Source organism: Sturnira hondurensis, unplaced genomic scaffold, assembly GCF_014824575.4.
Source record: "Sturnira hondurensis isolate 20B ecotype Veracruz unplaced genomic scaffold, ASM1482457v3 Scaffold0023817, whole genome shotgun sequence".
Taxonomy (NCBI): Eukaryota; Metazoa; Chordata; class Mammalia; order Chiroptera; family Phyllostomidae; genus Sturnira; species Sturnira hondurensis.
In genome coordinates, this window is record NW_028096448.1 from 6,093,205 (window position 1) to 6,112,752 (window position 19,548).

The following is a 19,548-nucleotide window of genomic DNA, read 5'->3' on the forward strand; positions in this document are numbered from 1 at the left end:
GGCCTAAGCAAACCTGCAAGTCACATTCCTTAGCCCTAAGATTAGTTCAAAGGTGAGCTTGCAACCTAAGATGATACAACCAAGATCAGACTTTCTTTTGATAGTTGGGGGGGAAATCTGTTTTCCTCTGCATGTGAACAAGGAGGCTCATGGCTCTGGGGGCTACTGGCAGCCAGCCACCTTCTTACCTTGAGGGAGCGAACAAAGCCATCCAGCAGAACAGGATGAAGACTGAATGACCTCAACAAGTGGAGTCGGAGTCGTGGTGACATGACTCTCGTGGTCCAACCACATTGGAAGCCTTCCCTTCTCTGGACTTTTCAATCAGAGGGGACTGAAAACTCCTTTTTATTACTTAACTCAATGTGAGTTAGGATTTTTCTTACTTGCAAACAAAATTATTTTACCTTAGCATCAATGAGGCTTCTGGAAAATTGCCATCAATATGTTGCTGGTAGAAATAAAATTTGATGCCCCCTTTTGAAAGCCAATTTGATAATGTGTATTGAAAGATCTAAGTATGGGCATACCCTTCAACATAATATACAAACTTGTATGAAATTATTCAATCACTAAACAAACATTTAAGCACTTTTTATGTACCAAACACTATTCTAGGAGTGCCGCATGAAACCAGCTTTAAAAAGTTATCATGAATGTGTAAAAAGATGTATCTACAAGGATATTAATCTCACAGCCTTTCATAATAGGGGACAATTAGAAATCATATAAATACCCAACAAAAGGTAATTGCATAACTAAATTTGGCAGCATTGGCATAATGAAATGCTATTTAGGCATTTACAATGAATTGTAGAAACTACTTAATAGTAGGAAAACATATCCACTGTATACTATTAGGTAAAAAAAAAAACCTGGTACTAAGAATGCGAAGGGTAACTCACGTTTGTGTACTTACATGTGTATATTTATGTACAAGAAACACCTGCTATTAGACACTTTAAAATGTGACATTGTTCTGAGTAAAACTGTGGGTGCTCCTGATCTTCTTCTTAGTACATCTTTATGCTTTTTTATCATTTCTGTTATTAAATGCTTTCCTTTTATTAGCAGAAAAACATCAATCTTACAAGATGATCCCAAGCAGTTTAAATTAAAAAGTAAATAAATAACACTTGAGAGTTAACTGACATCCTGCTGTCTCATCAATCCAGGATGGCCACGTAAACACATCTGTAAATAAAGTGTCGAGCTGGCATCCTCCCTTCTAGGTTCTGTCTGTCTGTCCAGGGAAGACTGTCATGGTTTCTCTCACCACCTTCCAACTTTTCAATGGAATAAAGCAAACCAGGTCTTGGAGCTGGTTAATGGCTACCTGGGCTGGGCCCCAGATCCCTTGCCTTGGGATCCAGCACTATTTCCACCACACTGTCCTCTGCCCAGCACACAAGCAACATCATTAGGATAAAACTGTCATCAACAGTCATGTAATACTTTTTAAGCACATCAAAAATAGCTTGGCAGCTCTGAGGAGCATTATTTAAAGACTTAAAACCAAAGTACACACTGAGTTTAAAATGCAAAGAAACAGTGGGTTTAAAATATTTTCATTCTCTTCCTTGCCTTTCAAATGTGTAAGATAGAATTTAAAGCATGCATAGCCTTAAAGCTGCCTCTGCATGGGCAGAGTGAAACTGTTGGTAGGGAGAAGTTGGCTGTGAACCTGTTTTGTCCCCCCTTACTTTCATTTTTGCCCTTCCCTCATTCTACAGGAAACCCTATTCTGCTTTCTATTTTCTGGATGTTTGATGCAAAAGAAACATTATGACTTCAGTGATTGAATAACAGTTACAAATTTCCATTTCACTTCGCTTAGCAGCTCAGATGTGGTTTAATGAAGCATGAATAGAGTTCTCCCAGAGGTGGGTCTGAGCTGAACTGATGAAGCTTCCGACTGCCAACTCTTCTGCACATTAAAATAGCAGCATTACCTCTTACATGTATTTGTTATCTGTTACTAAGAGAAAATTACCAACCCACAGAAATACAGCTGATCATGAGACTCCCCCAAAGGGCAGAAAACCTGTTGGCTTACATCAAAATGCTGACACACTCTCAAAACAAGGTAAATGTTCCCAAACAACCAAAACAAAAGAGTTTATCAAAGACATATTTTTGTTTAAGAAAAAAAAAAAAAGAATGCCTGGCCCACGTATTCTTCAAGTGGTCAGTTCTAACCAAGAAAGTATGGTTCTTTTTTTCCTATCGAACTTGTAGGTGGAGATCTTTAAAATATCAAATCTCTTCAGTAAATATTCCTTCAGTGTTCCTACGTGGAGAACTCTGCAGAGGGTCTACCTGACCTGCAGGAGATCCAGTAGCCCCCGAAGGACCAACCCTGCCTGCGAGAGACTTAAGGTCCCAAAACCCGGGCCCTGGAGCAGGCACGCTAGGAGCAGGAGCAATGCTTCTCTACCTTCCTGAAATATTACTCTCTTTTCTCAAAACTCCTCATAAACCTTGGACCTGGAGCTAATTTTGATGACTCATTTACAAGAAAGGGAGAAAATAGATAAACGAACGTGAGACTGTAAGTTTGGCTCTGGCCTTTTATAGTCAGATTAAGGTTTTGAACAAAGTGGACAGTAATTTATTGTGAGTAATAAAATTATATTGATCTTGCCATGGAATAGGAAACAAGGATTCAGGGCCATCCATATGCACTAATTTGGATATGACAGACTTAAAACCTATTTATAACTTTTAAAGCATGTTATGGTTCTTTCTTTCCAAAGAAGCACACATCATATTGCACAAGGTCTGTAAATATACAAGTGCTCTTCTCTGCCAAAAGCAGCTGAGAAAGCAAAAGGATTACCCCAGTATTGTTTTTCCAACCTGAATTAGCAATGGGTAATTGTACAGAAATATTTGGTACTTAATAACCTTGAAACTCTGGGTTCAAAAAGATTTTATGGTTCTAAGGCTACACGGCCTGATGGCTCAGGTTCATAAATACACCAAGAATGCGTCTGGCTATTGTAACTGTACCCACCTTTGTGCTGATAGAAAACAAAACCCAGTGTCAATAATGTCTAGTCCTAACAAAGTACCTGCCTGTGGGGGGCGCTGGACAGTTCAGTCAAGCTGAACGGGCATGAATTATGCCTTCTACTTAAAATGGTTTGGAAAATAAGGAATCTCCATTCCTCTTAGCCTTTGTTTCAGAGAACCACAAAACATCAGATTATCAGCGATGCTTTAATTATCTCTGGAATTCAAAATTAGGAATATTCAGGCATCATTTCCTACCAAATGAACAAAGTTTCAAACAAAGCTATTAACTACTGACTTTTACTAAAAGTACACCAGCCAGGGTGGCTGCACTGTTTTCTCTGGGTCTATGGCAAGGAAGCATTTAATTTCCAGAAGCTGAGTTTTACTACACAGGGATCCCAACCCGGGATCAGAATTTCCTTGTAGATCTCACCACCCTCACCACCCTTGAAGATCCGTCCCTGGTGAATACCCAAGAAGCTGGCCACACTCCCAGGTACTCTCCCTCCTTGATGTCATCACGGAGCCCTCCCCCTCCTGGTGGGCTCCGCTTCAAGGTAAGAAGAGAGGAGAAGCTGCCAAAGCGACTCTTCTCTTTTAAGGCTTCTCTGTAAGCAGCTTCCCCTCACAAAGGGGTTTTTGCCTGAGCCTCATCCAAATACAGCAATTCTTAAGTGACATTGTAAGATGGCTGTTGAATGTTTTAAAACATGTCTCCTCTGTTTCATGGCCTGCTTTGGTTTTCCAATTTTTAAAAGTTATCCTTCATCATAGCAGTACACACCGTCTCTTTTAAACCCGTACTTGAACAACAAAGAGAGGGTGTTTACAACTTTACTTGCTGGTTCTCATAGGCCTGCAAAATGCCTTATTTTTCTTCAATTGGGTTTTAAAAACATTTTTCTAGAAATCTTTAGATTTCTTATTTCTCTATTATCTCCTATTGGGAGTAGACAGGTAAAGAAGCAATGACCTTAAAAGGCCAACTTTATGCCAAAGTCAGCATGATGAAAAGCAGAATTTAACATTTTGTACAAGATTAGTTGCATTCCCATTAGTTTTTGCAAGTGCAATACATCTCATCCTTTTGGGCTGACTGCAAAGGTTCCCTGGGAAGAGAAACAGAAATAGTATGTGCCTCTCTAATCGGCTTACGTACTAAACAACGTTAAAGGAATAAATGGTGCAGCCCAGGGGCAATCAATGTATGGACTTCAGTGGACACTACTGGTGGAAATGACTTATAAGCAGATTGTGTGCCACCAGTGGTGGGAGAAACATTCGGCTCTCATTAAATATCTTCATCCAAACATCAAATATGGCAATGATTTTACAGCCTAATTGAATGTATTCTTAATTAAAAAAGAAGTTGCAAAAACCTGATATAAATAATAAATATAGATAGGGTGCACTAAAGAGTGTATTTTCAACAAATTAAAGATCTGCTGGTAAAAACAAGTGGTTACACAACAAGTCTATTTCAAAAGACTGCACCTTTTTACAATTACATCCTGATAAAACAGTTGAGCTCAAGTCACTAAACATTCTCGCAATTCAAGTAGAAGGAAATACATTCTTGGCTTAGGAAGAAAAAAAGGTGATTTATAATGAGAAATGTGTACCAATCTTCTCCAATAGTTAGGGAGGAATAATTTAGGGAGGAAACACAAATTTGGTTTCTTTAGGGGCCAAAGTACTAATTTATGATCCTCTGAAACAGAAGGCGGTGCCTGATAAATTTAGGTGTCTACAGTTACTTAGCTTGGCTGGGACTTGAGCAATTAAAGCTAATGGTTCTCCCCAGCACACCCAAGCCTACACCTTTTTTTTTTCTTTTTTTCTTTTTTTAACCTTCTGGGTCTGCCTAACTAGTTGTCCCCAGCACCAGATCTTTGGGGTCAGTGAAGGTTGGGGGCCCTCCTTCTCACTCTCCAGACCACAGGTAACCCAACTCGGGTATCCTTGCCCGAGCTTCGTGGCCCTCCGCGCCAGTGAGCGCACTGGCCTCTCGGCGAACTTCTCCAGGCCTCCGGGCTTCCAGCTCGAGTGTCCAGGTCGCCGGCTCTGTCACCGTGACCGAGCGCAAAGAGCTCGCATTTTCATTTTGAAAAGCTACGCAGCTCCCTCCTCTGGAGCAGACCCCGTGCCCTCTGTCCCTACCGGGGCGACGCCGGAGTCTTGGGACTTTGATGGGTTAGAGCAGGCGACGCAGAGTAAGGCCGCCACCAGCCGTCCCCAGCCCTACCCCAGCTTCTACTCCAGAGCCCAAGCCAGGCTGCCCAGCGCGTCGCGGCGCCGGGAGAGAAGCAGCTGTTCTCAACAGCTGGGGGGCGGCGGCGCCAGGCGCCCCAGGTGCGGCCGTGGCCAATCGCAGGCGTCCGGCCCGCCCCCTCCCAGCCGGGCGCCGACCCCGGGCCCGCGGGGGAAGGGAGCAGAGAAGGGGAGAGCCGTCTTCGCCACTTGTCTTCCAGCTTCCGCGGCGGAAGGGACAGAACGGGAACCGAAGCCGAGCGGAGTCCCCCACCCCCAACCTTACCGCCGCGCCCACCCACCCACCTCCGCGCCCGTCTGTGCACCCACCGATCCTACCAGCGCCCCACCCGAGACACCTAGTTTCCAAGAAAGAGAAATCTACCTCCAAACGCACCCTGTTCTTCGCTTGAGGACCACCCTTCTTTTCATTTTTTGGCCTCTCTGCCGGTGAGTGGAAACCGCTTGCACAGTCTATTGAACCGGATCCTAACCCAGACGATCCGGAGAATTTGTACCGTGACCGGCAGGGGGGGCGGGAGGAGAGAGGCAAGTCCAGTCTCCGGGGCTGCTGGCGACTTCGGCAGCCGCGCGCCCGGTGCCCTCGGCCGCCCCCGGCCGCCCGCCCCCGCCGCGCCGCCGCCCTCACCCTCGGACTCCCTCTCGGCCCTCGGCGGCCGCGAAAGGGTGCGGGAGACGCGGAGCCGGAGGAGGAGGCGCAGCCGGAGCCGGAGCCGGAGCCCGAGCCGCGGGGCGGGCGCGAAGATGCACACCACTCAGAAGGACACGACGTACACCAAGATCTTCGTCGGGGGGCTGCCCTACCACACCACGGACGCCAGCCTGCGCAAATACTTCGAGGTTTTCGGCGAGATCGAGGAGGCGGTCGTCATCACCGACCGGCAGACGGGCAAGTCCCGGGGCTACGGATTTGTAAGTTGCGCGGTTGAGAGGGGGTGGCGGTGGCGGACTGGGGTGGGGCGGGGGGGGGTCGACTAAGAGCCTCGCTACGAAACCGAGGACCGCGAGGGAGGGAGCGACTGAGTGGCTTAGTCTGGGAGATCGTTGGTTGGGGCTCGGCGAGACCGTGCGAGGAACCCCTCGGGCGTGAGCAGCGCTGCCTCTACCTCCGGGCCGAAATGAAAGCTTGTGCGCGGCGGAGCCGGGGAGGGAGGGCCGGCTCTGCCACGAGGGGTTCCGGGGAGACCGAGCGCGTTGCGGTGTCAGGGGACTGGCGGAGCGGGAGTGGAAGGAGAGAGCGGCAAGGACTACTGAATTGGGAGGTGCGGAGGGTTTGCAAGGAGGGGGCGCAACCCCACTGTATTGCACTCTGGGTTGGAGGCCGGTAGTTAAGCGCGCTGTTGCTTTGTAACAATTGCGTGTGTCTTTCTGGCTGTCGGCTGGGGCCTAGAGGGGACAGCCCGAGAGGTTTGGGGCTCTTCTCTTATGCCAGGTTGCTCCTCCCCTTTTCTTCTAACTGCAAATGGGTTCTTTCAAAAGATGATCCTACGGCCCTTTGCAGACCTGAACGAGAACATGCTAAGCTTCCTGGAGATTTAAGCGTGTAAATTCAGCTGCTCAAGAGCAGGGAGCCCCAGACTAGGACAATAGCTATTGTCGTTGGGGAGTGTTTGCCCGTAGTTGGGAGCACCGGCGGATGTGAAGCTGGACTTTTTTTTTCTCTCTCTCTAAGCAAACAGCGCCTCTCAGGCCGGGTAGAGACCTAGGGGCCCGGGCCCGAGGGGAGGGAGGGTGAGAAGGACCTACAAGAGTTCTAAGACAGAATTCAGGCTTCCAAATTTTTCTTAGGCCCTACTAGCACCCATAAGAATTTGGAGTGTGTGCGTGTGCTGGGGGTGAGGGGATATATTTTTTCTTTCTTCCTTTCTGTTTTCTTCTTTTCTCTTTTTTTGTTGGACGGGGTATCAAGGAGTTAAGTTCCAGGAAGAAAAATAAAAAAAAAAGAAAAAAGAAAAAGTTTGAGTCCCCCTCCCCCTTAGTTTTATCATGAATAATTTTTCCATTGCCATTCTGGTTTTCTTCAGGGGTTGATTTAGAGCTTTGTATGTATGTCTGTGTGTGTATGTTGCTAAGGTCACCATGGCTGACCGGGCTGCTGCGGAAAGAGCCTGCAAGGATCCCAACCCCATCATTGACGGCAGGAAGGCCAACGTGAATCTGGCATACTTGGGAGCAAAACCAAGGATCATGCAACCAGGTGAGAAACAGGGGTCCCTTGGTTACCGCCCCACCTCACTAGAGACAGCCACTCGTGCACAGAACGAATCCCTGATTTAAAATACACTGGTTCTATGAGAACCTGTAGATGTGTTTAGTAAAGTTAAACCATGGCTGGTTATTCTACCAAGGCATTAAAGATAAATAAATGAGAGTTGTAAACACTCCTTTTAGGACTTGAAATGTACCTGTGTAGAAAAATAGATCTTGTAGGTCTGGACAGTTTGTACACACCCTGACTTGGGCTTGACTCACCTGCTTTTTTATGACATAGTCATAGTCCACTCTCTATTTTCCAATTTTCAGCCACTTGTAGATAACTTGGATGTGGATTTTATGGGCCACATTTGTCAACTTCAGCTGGTTACACTTCCCAACATAGAGTTGACTCTCCTTTCCCCACCAGCTGCCCTGGGCTCAAAGCAAGCACACGAACTTGAACACTGACCCCAGAAAAGTATAGGGTGCAGGGGGAGGCATCTAGATGATAAGTGTTTAGCATAAAGTCACAGAATATTAGTAATTAAAGAAAGTAGAGTGATTTCACATACTCCAGACTCTCGTTTTACAGATGAAGAAACTGATGCTTAGAGATGAGAAGTGGTTTACTCCAAAGTCACACAGTTATTAATCACGAAGAGGGAGCACAGTTTTGTCTGGGTGAAACCATGACTTTTGAATTATTCACAATACTGCCCTTTGCATTGGCACAAATAATTGAGAGTTGGCTATTGAACAAATGTAATCTTTTCTTCGGTAAGCAACTTTGATTCAATAATCTATTCTTTGCTCTAGAGTCTTTCCATCTGAGACTTTGGAAAGAGGTTAATACCTTCATCCAAATGAATTTCCTAGAAAACTAGGTTTTCAAGAAAGTGGATGTATGTGCAAATATCCATGAACATTTTTTAAATGTGTGTATATACTACTCAGAAAAGAAGGAGAGTTTGTTTTTGTGAATTTTCATAGTGTAATCTGTAAAATCCATAATCTTCCAAAGCATTGTTCAAAGTGTTACAGAATATTCCAAATTACAAAGACTTTTTATAGATCATGATTCAGAATTGTAGGAATATTTGTTACATGGAACTTTGTTATCAAGTCCTTTTGTTCTTGGTTTTATTCCATGAGAATTTTTCCCTAGACTAATTTTTAAGATCTAATTCTATATCTGTCAACTAAACTTTGCAGATAATTTTTAGTTTCCACCCTTAGCCTATTACAGCTTTTATTTAGGTCAACAGTTAACATTAATCAAGCTGACTTTTACAATATATATAATATTTTCTCTAAATATCAAAAGAATGCTTCTCTTTTCTAAGCAAAAGTTGTAATTACTCTTTACATTTTGGAGTTATAATTGTCTAATCATGCACAAATAGAGAATGTGGTATGCTTTGTTGTTAGGTTTTGCCTTTGGTGTTCAACAACTTCATCCAGCCCTTATACAAAGACCTTTTGGGTAAGTCAATTAACCAGGCCCTCCTAACTTTCAATATGGCTTTCATTTGTTAACCTGCTTCTTATGTACAGACAAGACCATCATGTCATAGAATGTTCCTGGTTATACATACTCATATATGTTTGTGTATTTTTAATGCTGATAATATAAATATTTTTAGATGAGTCAAGTTATCTGACCAAGTATGCAGCCTTCGAGCCAGACAAATTTTGAGCTTATGATTAACAAAACAAAACAAAAATACCAGGTATGACTTGTGTACAAGACTATTGTGTCCCAACACCATTACTGCTGTTCAACTTGACTCAATTTTATTTATCTCTTTCTAACCTGACAGGGCTCGTATACAGTTAAGCTAACTGATCAGAAGGATACGATGATAAGAGGTGGAATAGTTCTGTTTGGAATTAAACTGTAACCAGTAGACTCAGACACACAAGCTCAGATGGTGATTAACGATGCATGGATGTTGGTGTTGTTTTATTTTTCACAATAGTCAATAGACCTCCGTGTGCTTTATTTTATTTATTACAGTAATGAAGTGGTGTTGATAGCTAAACTGTGTGCTTTTGACTTAATTGAAAAGAGCTGTAGTGAAAGTGTTTTCTTTTCCTCGGGGAAGGGGCTCTTTGTGTTTTGGTTTTGGTGGTGGTGTTGAGGAGTGTTGACTTTTGACTTTGCCATGGGAAGCAAAGGGCCTCTTTTTTTTTTCCTTGCTTTTAAGCTGTAGCCTGTGACTTCCACTTAACCATACTTTTGTAGTGAGTGCTAAATTGTGTGATTTCCCTCTTTGAGAATACAGATACATTGCTTGCATGTCCTACGTTTCCGTTTTACTGGGGAGTTTTCTGGGAATGGGGTTCTTTCTTTTGCAATGTGTATCCACTTTTAGACTTTCTAATTTAAAGGTTCAACAACTTTCATCAGATTTTGTTAACACAAGCCACGTTGTTCAGTAGAGTAGCACTAACTTTCATCTTTCAGACCTAACTCAGGTGTACAGCCTGCTCGTGTTCGTGTTGTCTCCAGGTTCTGTGATCATAGAGCTCCCTTGTTTTCCTTCCATTCACACGCGATACGGGTGGGCAATCCCCTAACACCTACATTTGTTCTGAATACCAGAGTCTGCTTTGGCTGAAGTCTACGTGACCAACATTGCTGTAACTCTAATGCCAGATATCTAAACTTCCTTTTCCAACATTTCAGCTGTTTTAGAAGTGTTTTATCCTCAGCAATCATTACTTCTTTAGCTTAACACCTAAACATCTCCATGTGAATGTAGCTGGATTCTGTCTATATAGATACCTACCTTATGTGTCTTAAAAATAGACCCCCCCCCAAGTAATACTGTGTTGACTTGGAAGATTCAAGTCATATATTCCATGAATACCTTCTTTAATCTTCCCTTTAGCAAATCAATACTTCACTCTTATCGCCAACTTTTGCTTTTTTAAAAATCATGGAAGGGTCTTCTGTCCAATATCATTAAAAGATCTTTCACATCCATAGCTATTTGTCAGTGCCCCGTCCAAACTATCCTGGATGCCGCCAACAATTAGTGGTTTTATCCATCCAACTGCTTGGGTGGGCCCCACCCCTCTCATTGGTCTAGATTTTGTTGAAGGAGGGATTGGGAAGGAAAACCTACATCTTAGGAAGTGATGGCGAACTTGGTCATGATCTCACACTGATCTTGAAATAGTGATACTACTGAATCGATCAACAGGTATTAGCGTGTTTATTGTTCTCTGTGTTAGGGATGATACAAAATAAGGACATTGCATTTTAGTTTCAGAACTAAAACAAACCCACCGGGAACTTGGTTGCTAAACTACTTGATGTAGTTTTCAGTACAAAAGGAATTCACAACGGCAAGAAAATAGGTGAGTTGGAGAAGCTGAATGAGGCTTTGTGGGGACTTGAACTAGACTTGAACCAACAGCTATATCCTAGGCAGGTAAAAGGAAGAATAGACATGTGTCAAGGGTGTGGGATGAGGTGAGCATAAGCAACGGCACACAGGAGAAAAGACTCAGTGCACAAAGAATGTTTATGGAAGGGTCTTGAGGGCTAGACATGAAAGTATGGACTAATTGTCAGAGTCCAGGCCCTCCTAACCTTATAGGTTGTTGAGAAAGAAAGCAGTATGAGGAAAATAAGAACAACCGAAGTAAATTGTGTCATATGGAATTTTTAAATCAGGCATGTTTTGATAGTAACCTTTTGTTTTTCATCCCTTTTAAATTAGCTGTCTTTATAAAGGATGGTGATTATTACTGTTTGTATAAATTGTTTGAACTTGAGATTCTTATTAAAAATAGATAGCATTCCAGATGAACCCAGCAGGCCTTCTCTTTCTTTTTTTAAAGGGTTCTCAACACTGCTCTGGTTCCCAGAGTCTGTACCTAACAAATCACACCTGGTCATCCTAAATTCTATTTGAATACTACGTGTTCTTATTTTAGGCCTGGAAAGAAGCCTGAGAATTTTTCATTCTATTTGACTTGTTTTAAATTCTAGTAACTGAACTATTTTTTAAAATGTGGTCCTTAAATGGTCCCCAAGTTGCTTTAAAGAGAAAACCTTGCCTAGAAGAATTTGTGATGTTACAGTGGGTAGATGTGTAGAAACCTGTGATTGTGCTGAACAATGTGTTGTAAGTGTTTTATGTCTGAAAGAAGCATTTTATTAAAATCTTGGAGAGGAGAGAATGCAGATCTGTAGGTACAAGTTTCTAGACTAGTTTAGGTCAGGTTGAAATATACTTAAACATTTAATCAGTATACCTTTAAGTGCTAAATTTTTAGGCTAGTTGTGTTAACATTGTACTAGGTAGTATACTACCTGCTAAAAAGGACAGGAGGGACAATAACTAGTGTTTCCTGAACATCTGCTGAGGATCTAGTACTGATAAGAGATTTAAATAAATGGTATGATTTAATTCTCACAATAATTATTTGATGAAGACACCATTAATGTCCTTTCCATTGAGTGATGAAACTGAGATGAAGAGAGGTGAATGGATTTACCACAGAGCTGCTAAGTGGTAGAGTCTGGTTCTAGGTTCATAATGTTTTGCCCAACCTCAGCAGTTGTGTTCTTGCCTCTGTGGCAAGCTGTAGCTAATAAGACACAACTCCATTCTCTCTTGTGATTCCATAAGAAAACTGAAAAGCACCCGTAATGGCTGTTCCTGAGTCTTCAGATAAGGGGGAGAGATAGCAATTTGGTGGGGTCTAGAAGGGAGGTAGACGTTGACTTGGATTTTCAAGTGTCGTGGATGATAAGGAATTCTTGTATTCAGTGCTTCCCTATGTTTGTCATTGTAGGCTCTTTGCATAATTTTCTTTAATGCACAACAATTCAGGGTTAGAAACAGTAGGTTCATTTCACATATGGTGAATATATGAGAGGAAAAGTTTGATGCAAATTCCTAAAGGCTCCACACGGAGTGAGTGCGAGACCTAGGGTGAGTGGGATTTGAATTTCATCTGGTAGACATGGAATGAGGACTGGCATCACTGGCAGAAAGACGGCGCAAGCGAAGGTGAGCTCATTGGAATGTGTGGGATGGCCCAGAAACACTGGGGAGCCCAGCTGATCTGGGTTCAAGAAAAGATGGAGAGTAATACTGGGACAAGTATTCTGGAGCCAGAATCCTTAAAGATCTAGCATACCAAAGTGTAAGAAATTTGTACTTAGTCTGGAAAGCTGTCAAGGGCCATAAATTACTTGAGCAAGCAAACGAGATGAAGGCTTGGTAGTTTTGATAGATTGCAAGAGGAAACCAGTTAGGATGTCAAAAATCACAGAGAGATGGCCCAGGGACCTGAAGAGATAGGAAGAATAGGAAAACAGCAAATTTTATTTGAAAATTGCCCAGAGTGCCTGCAGTGTTCTTATGCTTTTGTAACTGCCAGGTGTATATATTCGGTGATTACTTGAGGGAAAGGACACTGAAGATATTAGTAGGAGGGAGAGTCTCACTGCCTTAATGGGTTTCTTAGACTATTAAAAGAACTCCTAATACAGGAATTCCTTCAGAAGTACCACCTTATGTTTTAGTCCAATTCTGCCATCCTCCCTGAACTGAGATATTGAAAGCTCTCCGTTATCTTCTGGGTTCTCCTTTCTCCAAGCCTTAAAGGACTCCAGGGTCTTACTTGTCTTCCACACATCTTCCTAACCCTTACTAGACTTCATTTGGGATTCCAACATTCCCAGGAACTCTATACTCTCATAAGCTGACATTATCTGATGAAAACTATTAATGTAAAATAAATGGAGAATCAAGAGTCATGTTAGCAACCCTGCCTGTCTTTTACCGCATTCTTCGTGTGCGCATGCACGCAAAAACTATTTTAACCAGCCTTCTTGTAGGCTGAAGTTATTTTCAGTTAACACCTTTCTTTGAAGATAAGAACCTAGCAAACATGGTGGTATCTTTAAAACTTCGGGAGTACAAGGGTTAATATTTCCATATCAGTGAGCTTCATACTGGCTGGCCTTTGCAGCTGATAGATGTTTTACTTTGGCCTTATAAAGACATTTTACCCGCTGGAAACCCTTGTCGCATGACAGGATCAAAAATAGCCCAGCTGCAGCCCCTGCTGTCCATCACCACATGTAAACTGGCATGAGTGTAGGCTCTCTTAGGCATGTCCGCACATTGTGGACACAGTGGCCTCCAGGGACAGCGCTTCATAAAGCCACACCTGTCGCTGTGAGTGAACCAGTCACCTGACCTGCAGAGAAGTGTTGAGTGTGTGCGTGACCATGCGTCTGGTTTCTAACAAGCAATTGAGAACATTGCTGAGTGTCCTGAGAAACCCTCCGTGACGTGGTTTCTCCTGGCACTGGGAAAGATCTGCAAGTCTAGTAAAATTGGATGTATTTTTATATTGGGGTCAAAGTTCATTACCCTCTGTGATAAATACATCTTTTTCGTGGATGTTCATCAATGAGTATTTTCAGTAAAACTCTGAAAAGGCAAAGCAAAATCTGTTTTTGGATATCTAGATGTGAATTTTTCTGTTTTCAGTTTTTTAAAATTTGAAGGTTGTTGTTTGTACTTCTTGTAAGTTGGCTTTGCCAACACCCAGATGGCATTATACAATGGTGCCATATTTTCAGAAATATAAGGGGTTTTTTGGAGATTATTTTAAAGAAAGGTGAAATAAACCAGATGTTCATGGTAGTGTTTTAAGTGGACAGTAATGAATCCCAAGAGTGAGAACTGAGATCCATGGGCTTTTAAAAATACCTCTTGTGATTTAGTTTTTAACAAATTTAATGTGTAAGTTCACTCATTAGAGTGTATCTTGTATGTGATCTCTGAATGTATAATTTTAAAAGGTACTTGCTTGTGTTTTCACTTTCTTGAACTTCTGCAGGATAATATGTAACAAAAGACAATTCATATAAAATATCTACTCGTAGGCAGATTTAAAGCAGATATACTAATTTATTTCTGTTGATTCGGAGGCTAAAACAAGAGTTCGTAGATGTGCAAAAAATGTTGCCTTATACTATTATGTAAACCTTTTGAGCTGTATTAATTTTAGAAATATTTAGTTGTATTTCCCTGTCCCTACCTTTTCCCTCAACCTCATCATTTCCCCAAAACCCCTTCTGTCTGTCTTGCATAGAGATAAACAAGCTGGCTGACCTTCAGTTGCCCGATAGTCAAACAGGTTTGATTGACCCTTGTGTCCTTATGAATTGTATGGAGAAAAATAAAGAAAGAAAGGCGAAAAGCGTGCTGCACCTCCTTGGGAGTCACTGCCATGAGTGTTGATAGCGTTTCTGTAGCTTCCCACAACAGCCTCTTGTGATAGAGTGAGCTGCACTACAGTTCGTTTGAGAAGTGTGATTCTGCTGTGTTTACCACACTTGTGAACTTTTAAACTCCTTTTTTTATTTTGTCGCCTGCTTCTTTTTTATTATTATTTTTTTAATAAGGGTGACTGAGGTTGCAGAGGGATTAATGTGTGCTGAGTCTGCATAGCAACTTCAAGTAGGGTTGCCATGATAACAAACATACGGATTTTGTTGAACTTTTAGTTTTGACAAACCAGCCATCACGCCTTGGACCTGAATGATCATGGATTACCTTTTGAGTCCGCTGTTCACAGTTGAGAATCTTTTCTATCTGCTAAACAGTTTTGTTTTACGAACTCGTCACAAGTTCCTAAAGTCGTCATCAATTAAGCATTTATTAAATACCTCGTATGTTCATAGCCCTCATGAATCTTGATTTATTCTCCAAAGTTTTGCCAAGTGATAATTACTGGTTCAAAATGATCATTCACCAAAATTCCAGCAGAGAGGGTACCATATTTTGGTTGCTGAATTCCTTTGGGGGCATGTCCTCACTTTGGCTACCGCCAGAGTCCTTTCACGTACCCCCCTGGACAGCAGATATTGTGGCAACCCTATGCTCGTAATAACCACTAAATTGGAGTTTGTCGTATCTCAGAGCAAGCAGTGCTACAGCTCGGAGGCAACTGCTGCCTCACTTTGTTTTTCATTTCTCAACAGGATACCTGCCCACTATGTCTACCCTCAGGCCTTCGTGCAGCCTGGAGTGGTCATTCCGCACGTGCAGCCAACCGCAGCGGCGGCCTCCACCGCACCTTACATTGATTACACTGGAGCCGCGTACGCGCAATACTCCGCCGCCGCGGCCGCCGCCGCCGCGGCAGCCGCCTACGACCAGTACCCCTACGCAGCCTCGCCGGCTGCGGCGGGCTACGTCACCGCGGGCGGCTATGGCTACGCGGTGCAGCAGCCCCTCGCCGCCGCACCTGGGACAGCTGCCGCCGCCGCCGCCGCAGCCGCCGCCGCCGCTGCGTTTGGGCAGTACCAGCCTCAGCAGCTGCAAACAGACCGGATGCAGTAGACCAGCCGTCTGATCAACATTGAATTGTTTTCTCTTTCCCTCCCGATTTCCCCATTTTTAGTAGCTAATCAGAATTAACATTGACTTAAACAGCTTTAAAAAGAAAACGCTATGCTGTTGTGAAGCAGAATTATTATTATTATTATTTTTATACTCCAGTAGTGTTTTAGGTGAGAACGAGGTGAGTGAGAAGGAAGTGGGCGCAGTTTTGGAAACTAATCCCAAAGAGCCTGAGTAAATGAAAGGCCGCTAGGAAATGATGGCAGGAGTAACCATGGAATTTCACTTTTATAATGGGGCTTTTATTTTTGCTCTTTTTATAGTATCAGGGAAGCAAACTGCCTTTACAAGTTAGAAAACGTTATTTGAATCTAGTTGAACCAGGGAATACAGAGTGAGCAATATGTAGCTTGAATTACATTTAAAAGCAGATTTTTAAAAAATGGTGAAAGCACTGATTGTCGTTTTGAAGTTGCTATGGCCTACAGAACTTTTTCAAGTAAGAAGGTGATGTTCTTACTCTCTCAAAAATGGGCATCGAACAATCAATCTAGGAACGTGGCAGTGGGTGAAATGGTGGACAGGCACCAAAGCTATTTTCTCATCTTATCCCGTGGATGAGCTGGACTGTGGAGCAAGTGATGTGGAATTAACGGGCGCAACAGCTGTGCAGACAATCAGTAACACACACAGTTCTGGAAAGAACACATCACTTGTGCTTGTTTGATGAGCTTGTCACATTCTAATCCCTCTCCCCATCCTGTTTCAATTTTGGGAAACTTGTATCTGCTGGTGTCAGCAATTCTGATTCTGAAATAGGATCAGGCTTTTACTACAACAGCCTTCTCTTTCTATTTATTGTGTCGACTTGTGGCTTATGATTAAAGGTAGGCAGAGTTTGCAGGCTCTAAACCCTTAAGAATTGTCTTAAGGACATTTATTTTTTTTCCCTTTTTGAATAATTTTACACTTTTTAGTATCTATTTCAGAGTCCTATTTAAAACTATTTATTAGTGAATACAGTACATGAGACAGCAGAGTTACTGAGATTACAGTTCTTCAGAGGTAATGATAATGTGGTTTATACTGTGCCTTAATAGTAATGCTATTTAAGATATTTATTTTTAAGTTTTACTATGCTGCACTCTAAAGAAAGGAACTTTAGATGTGACACTGTAAAATTATGTATTCATCTCATGGCATAAATTATTTAGTAGGTCTAGATGTAGCATATTAAATATTAACCTGTTCAGCTAAAGATGTTGAGTTGGATTTATTTAAATTCATATGTGCACTGTATAAGAGAGTACTCTTACATTAACACATTTTAGTTTATTTTAGTTTTTAGGTTTTTAAAAACAGGCTGTAGTGCTAGTTTCATGCTTCTCTAATTTTTGCTCGTGTAGGTCTCATCTGTTGGTACTTCATTAGTTTAACACTATTCTTATGTAGTTTTTAAATGCTGCTTTACATTTTTCTTCTGAAACTGCAATACTTGTAATTTTTATTCTTAAACTAAATTGAATACTATTTTACACTGTATTGGATTTTTATACTTGAACAATTTCATACAAGGGAAGACAGGTTAGCATTTTTATGGACTTTCTCCATTATCACTGGATTTACTTTAAGTATTCCCATACTAGACAGTGTTATATAATGTAGACATGACTCTCCTGTGCGGATTATTTATTCATTATGTACATTGCTTTATAACATTTCAGATCTTCTAATCTATTCACTTGTATTAAATATAATTTTTAAAAACTCCTGTTGCATTGTTTCTAATTTTGTCGTAAAGGTACAGTGATTTCTCTTTTGCTCATGATTTACTTGTCATAATTTCAGTGAACAGAAAACTTCCTGGACATGCTGTTCTTGTACCTTCTAAGTAAATTTCATTAACTTGGTATGTATCTTACATGTAGCAAATGATAAGGGCCCTCCCTGTTAGTGAACCCTAGAAGGCCCTTCATGTCACTGCAAACTGGAAGGAGTGGGCTGCAGAAGGGGCTGGTCGACCTGCGGCTGGGGTGGCACAGTGGTGCTGGGGTCAGGGAAACTGGCTTGGCACCAGGCCGTACTGCTTTCTAGCAGTGAGAATGGAACAAGGTGTTTTCATAATCCACTTTCGGGGTGAGGTTTTTATTGACTTCTAATCTGTAATATTGGGAAAATAACACCTGTCTCACATGGTTCTTTGAATATTAAATAGAGTGTATCAAGTACTTGGCACAGAGCTAAATATTTAGTTAAGTCTTTGATAAATGATCACTGGTAGCAGTTGTTGTAATGCCCAATAGTGAAAGCTGACAAAAAAGGAAGTCACCTAGTAAGATGCGATTATTTTTTAATTTTTTGCCACAATGACATGACAGCATCCTAATAAGGTGCATATGAGAGCATCAAATGAATGTCATATTGTCTTGAAGTGTATATATTATGTTAATTATGGAATGGATTATTTGTTGGTCTTAATATTGCCCAAATCTGTGACATAATATCTTTAATTAACTCCATTAGTTTTTTTTAAATTATTAGCAGCAGGAAATTTTGATAACAGATTCTACCACACTTCCTGCTTTATGAGAACAACTATCCTATTTAGAGCCATCACAATCTTAAACTTAATTGCCTTTACTTACCAATAAAAAAAATAGATACCAGCTTATTTCTAGGGAGATATATTATTGTATCCCAAGGTATCATTTTGGATCAGTAAAATGATTTCTAAGCTATTTAACTCATTCATTGCATCAATGATTATTTTATTTCAAAGGACATGTTAAACATTTAACTTTTCAGATTTATGCTAGGTCACTTTTACTCTCAATAAGCCATGCATTGATTGCTGAACTTCAAAATGAAACATTATTTGATTTATCAATTAAAAATAGGTCACACAGTTCTGGGAAAAGCTTGTCAAAAATAGCCATACTCAGGAAAGCCAGAAGGCTGTGCCTTTAAAAAAAAATATTTCCTAATCTATATAATTTCAATATTAGCGGTTATAGAGAGAGGAACTTTTTTTACCTTATGATGCTAAAGCATATATTTCTAAAAGTAAATAAATAAAAGTTCTTAATATCTAACAAAGAGGGGAGAAGAGCCATGACATAATGTTTACATTGGCCAAGGAGACTAATTGTACTTGTAGTTAGAAAAGTAGTGAGTGGGTCTGAGATCCAAAGAGCTGGCTGAGTTCTTTACTCACTAGCATGGTGATCTGGACTCCTCTACCCAGGTGAAATGTGAGTTGATAGTACCCAATATGGTGACGCTGTTTACCTCTCAGATTGTACTGGTTAAATGAATTCATTTTATGACAGCATTTTAGAAATTCTAAATTTATGAGAGCATTTTAGAAATTCTAAAGTATTAGGCAAATGGAAATCCTAGGAAATACATACAATATTAATTTGGAAATTGATCTCAATGGTAAGTGACTTCCAAAAGAGGACAGAATTTTATCTCCTAAAGTAATAACTAAACTTGCTGTACAAGGGCAGCACAGAAAACATCGTTGGAAGATGGAGAGATTGCTCAGATCGGGAGAGGAAGACTATGGAATGCATTCTCTCCCAGGGGAACTATATTTGGTTCCTTCCTCACTCCTGTCAAATAATGTTCTTCTTAATTCCCTCTGAGGCTTGAAAGCATTCATTAAGAGGCCAGCCTG

At 41.5% G+C, this 19,548-nt stretch overlaps 1 protein-coding gene across 1 annotated transcript; it reads left to right on the top strand.

Moving 5' to 3' along the window:
• The first annotated feature begins 5,637 nt into the window (after positions 1-5,637).
• On the top strand, positions 5,638-17,640 carry RBM24 (RNA binding motif protein 24). Its single transcript, XM_037037948.1, has 4 exons — positions 5,638-6,201; positions 7,363-7,486; positions 8,914-8,968; positions 15,509-17,640. Exons 1-4 carry the CDS (start codon positions 6,034-6,036, stop codon positions 15,867-15,869), a joined length of 708 nt encoding a protein of 235 aa, XP_036893843.1. The 5' UTR covers positions 5,638-6,033; the 3' UTR covers positions 15,870-17,640.
• Positions 17,641-19,548: the final 1,908 nt, after the last annotated feature.

What these genes read in the sequence shown, in the direction of transcription:
- RBM24 (XM_037037948.1), top strand. Translation starts at nt 6,034, where the DNA reads ATGCACACCACTCAGAAGGACACGACGTACACCAAGATCTTCGTCGGG. An exon ending in AGTCCCGGGGCTACGGATTT is followed by an intron (nt 6,202 to 7,362) that starts GTAAGTTGCGCG and finishes TATGTTGCTAAG; the next exon opens with GTCACCATGGCTGACCGGGC. An exon ending in ACCAAGGATCATGCAACCAG is followed by an intron (nt 7,487 to 8,913) that starts GTGAGAAACAGG and finishes CTTTGTTGTTAG; the next exon opens with GTTTTGCCTTTGGTGTTCAA.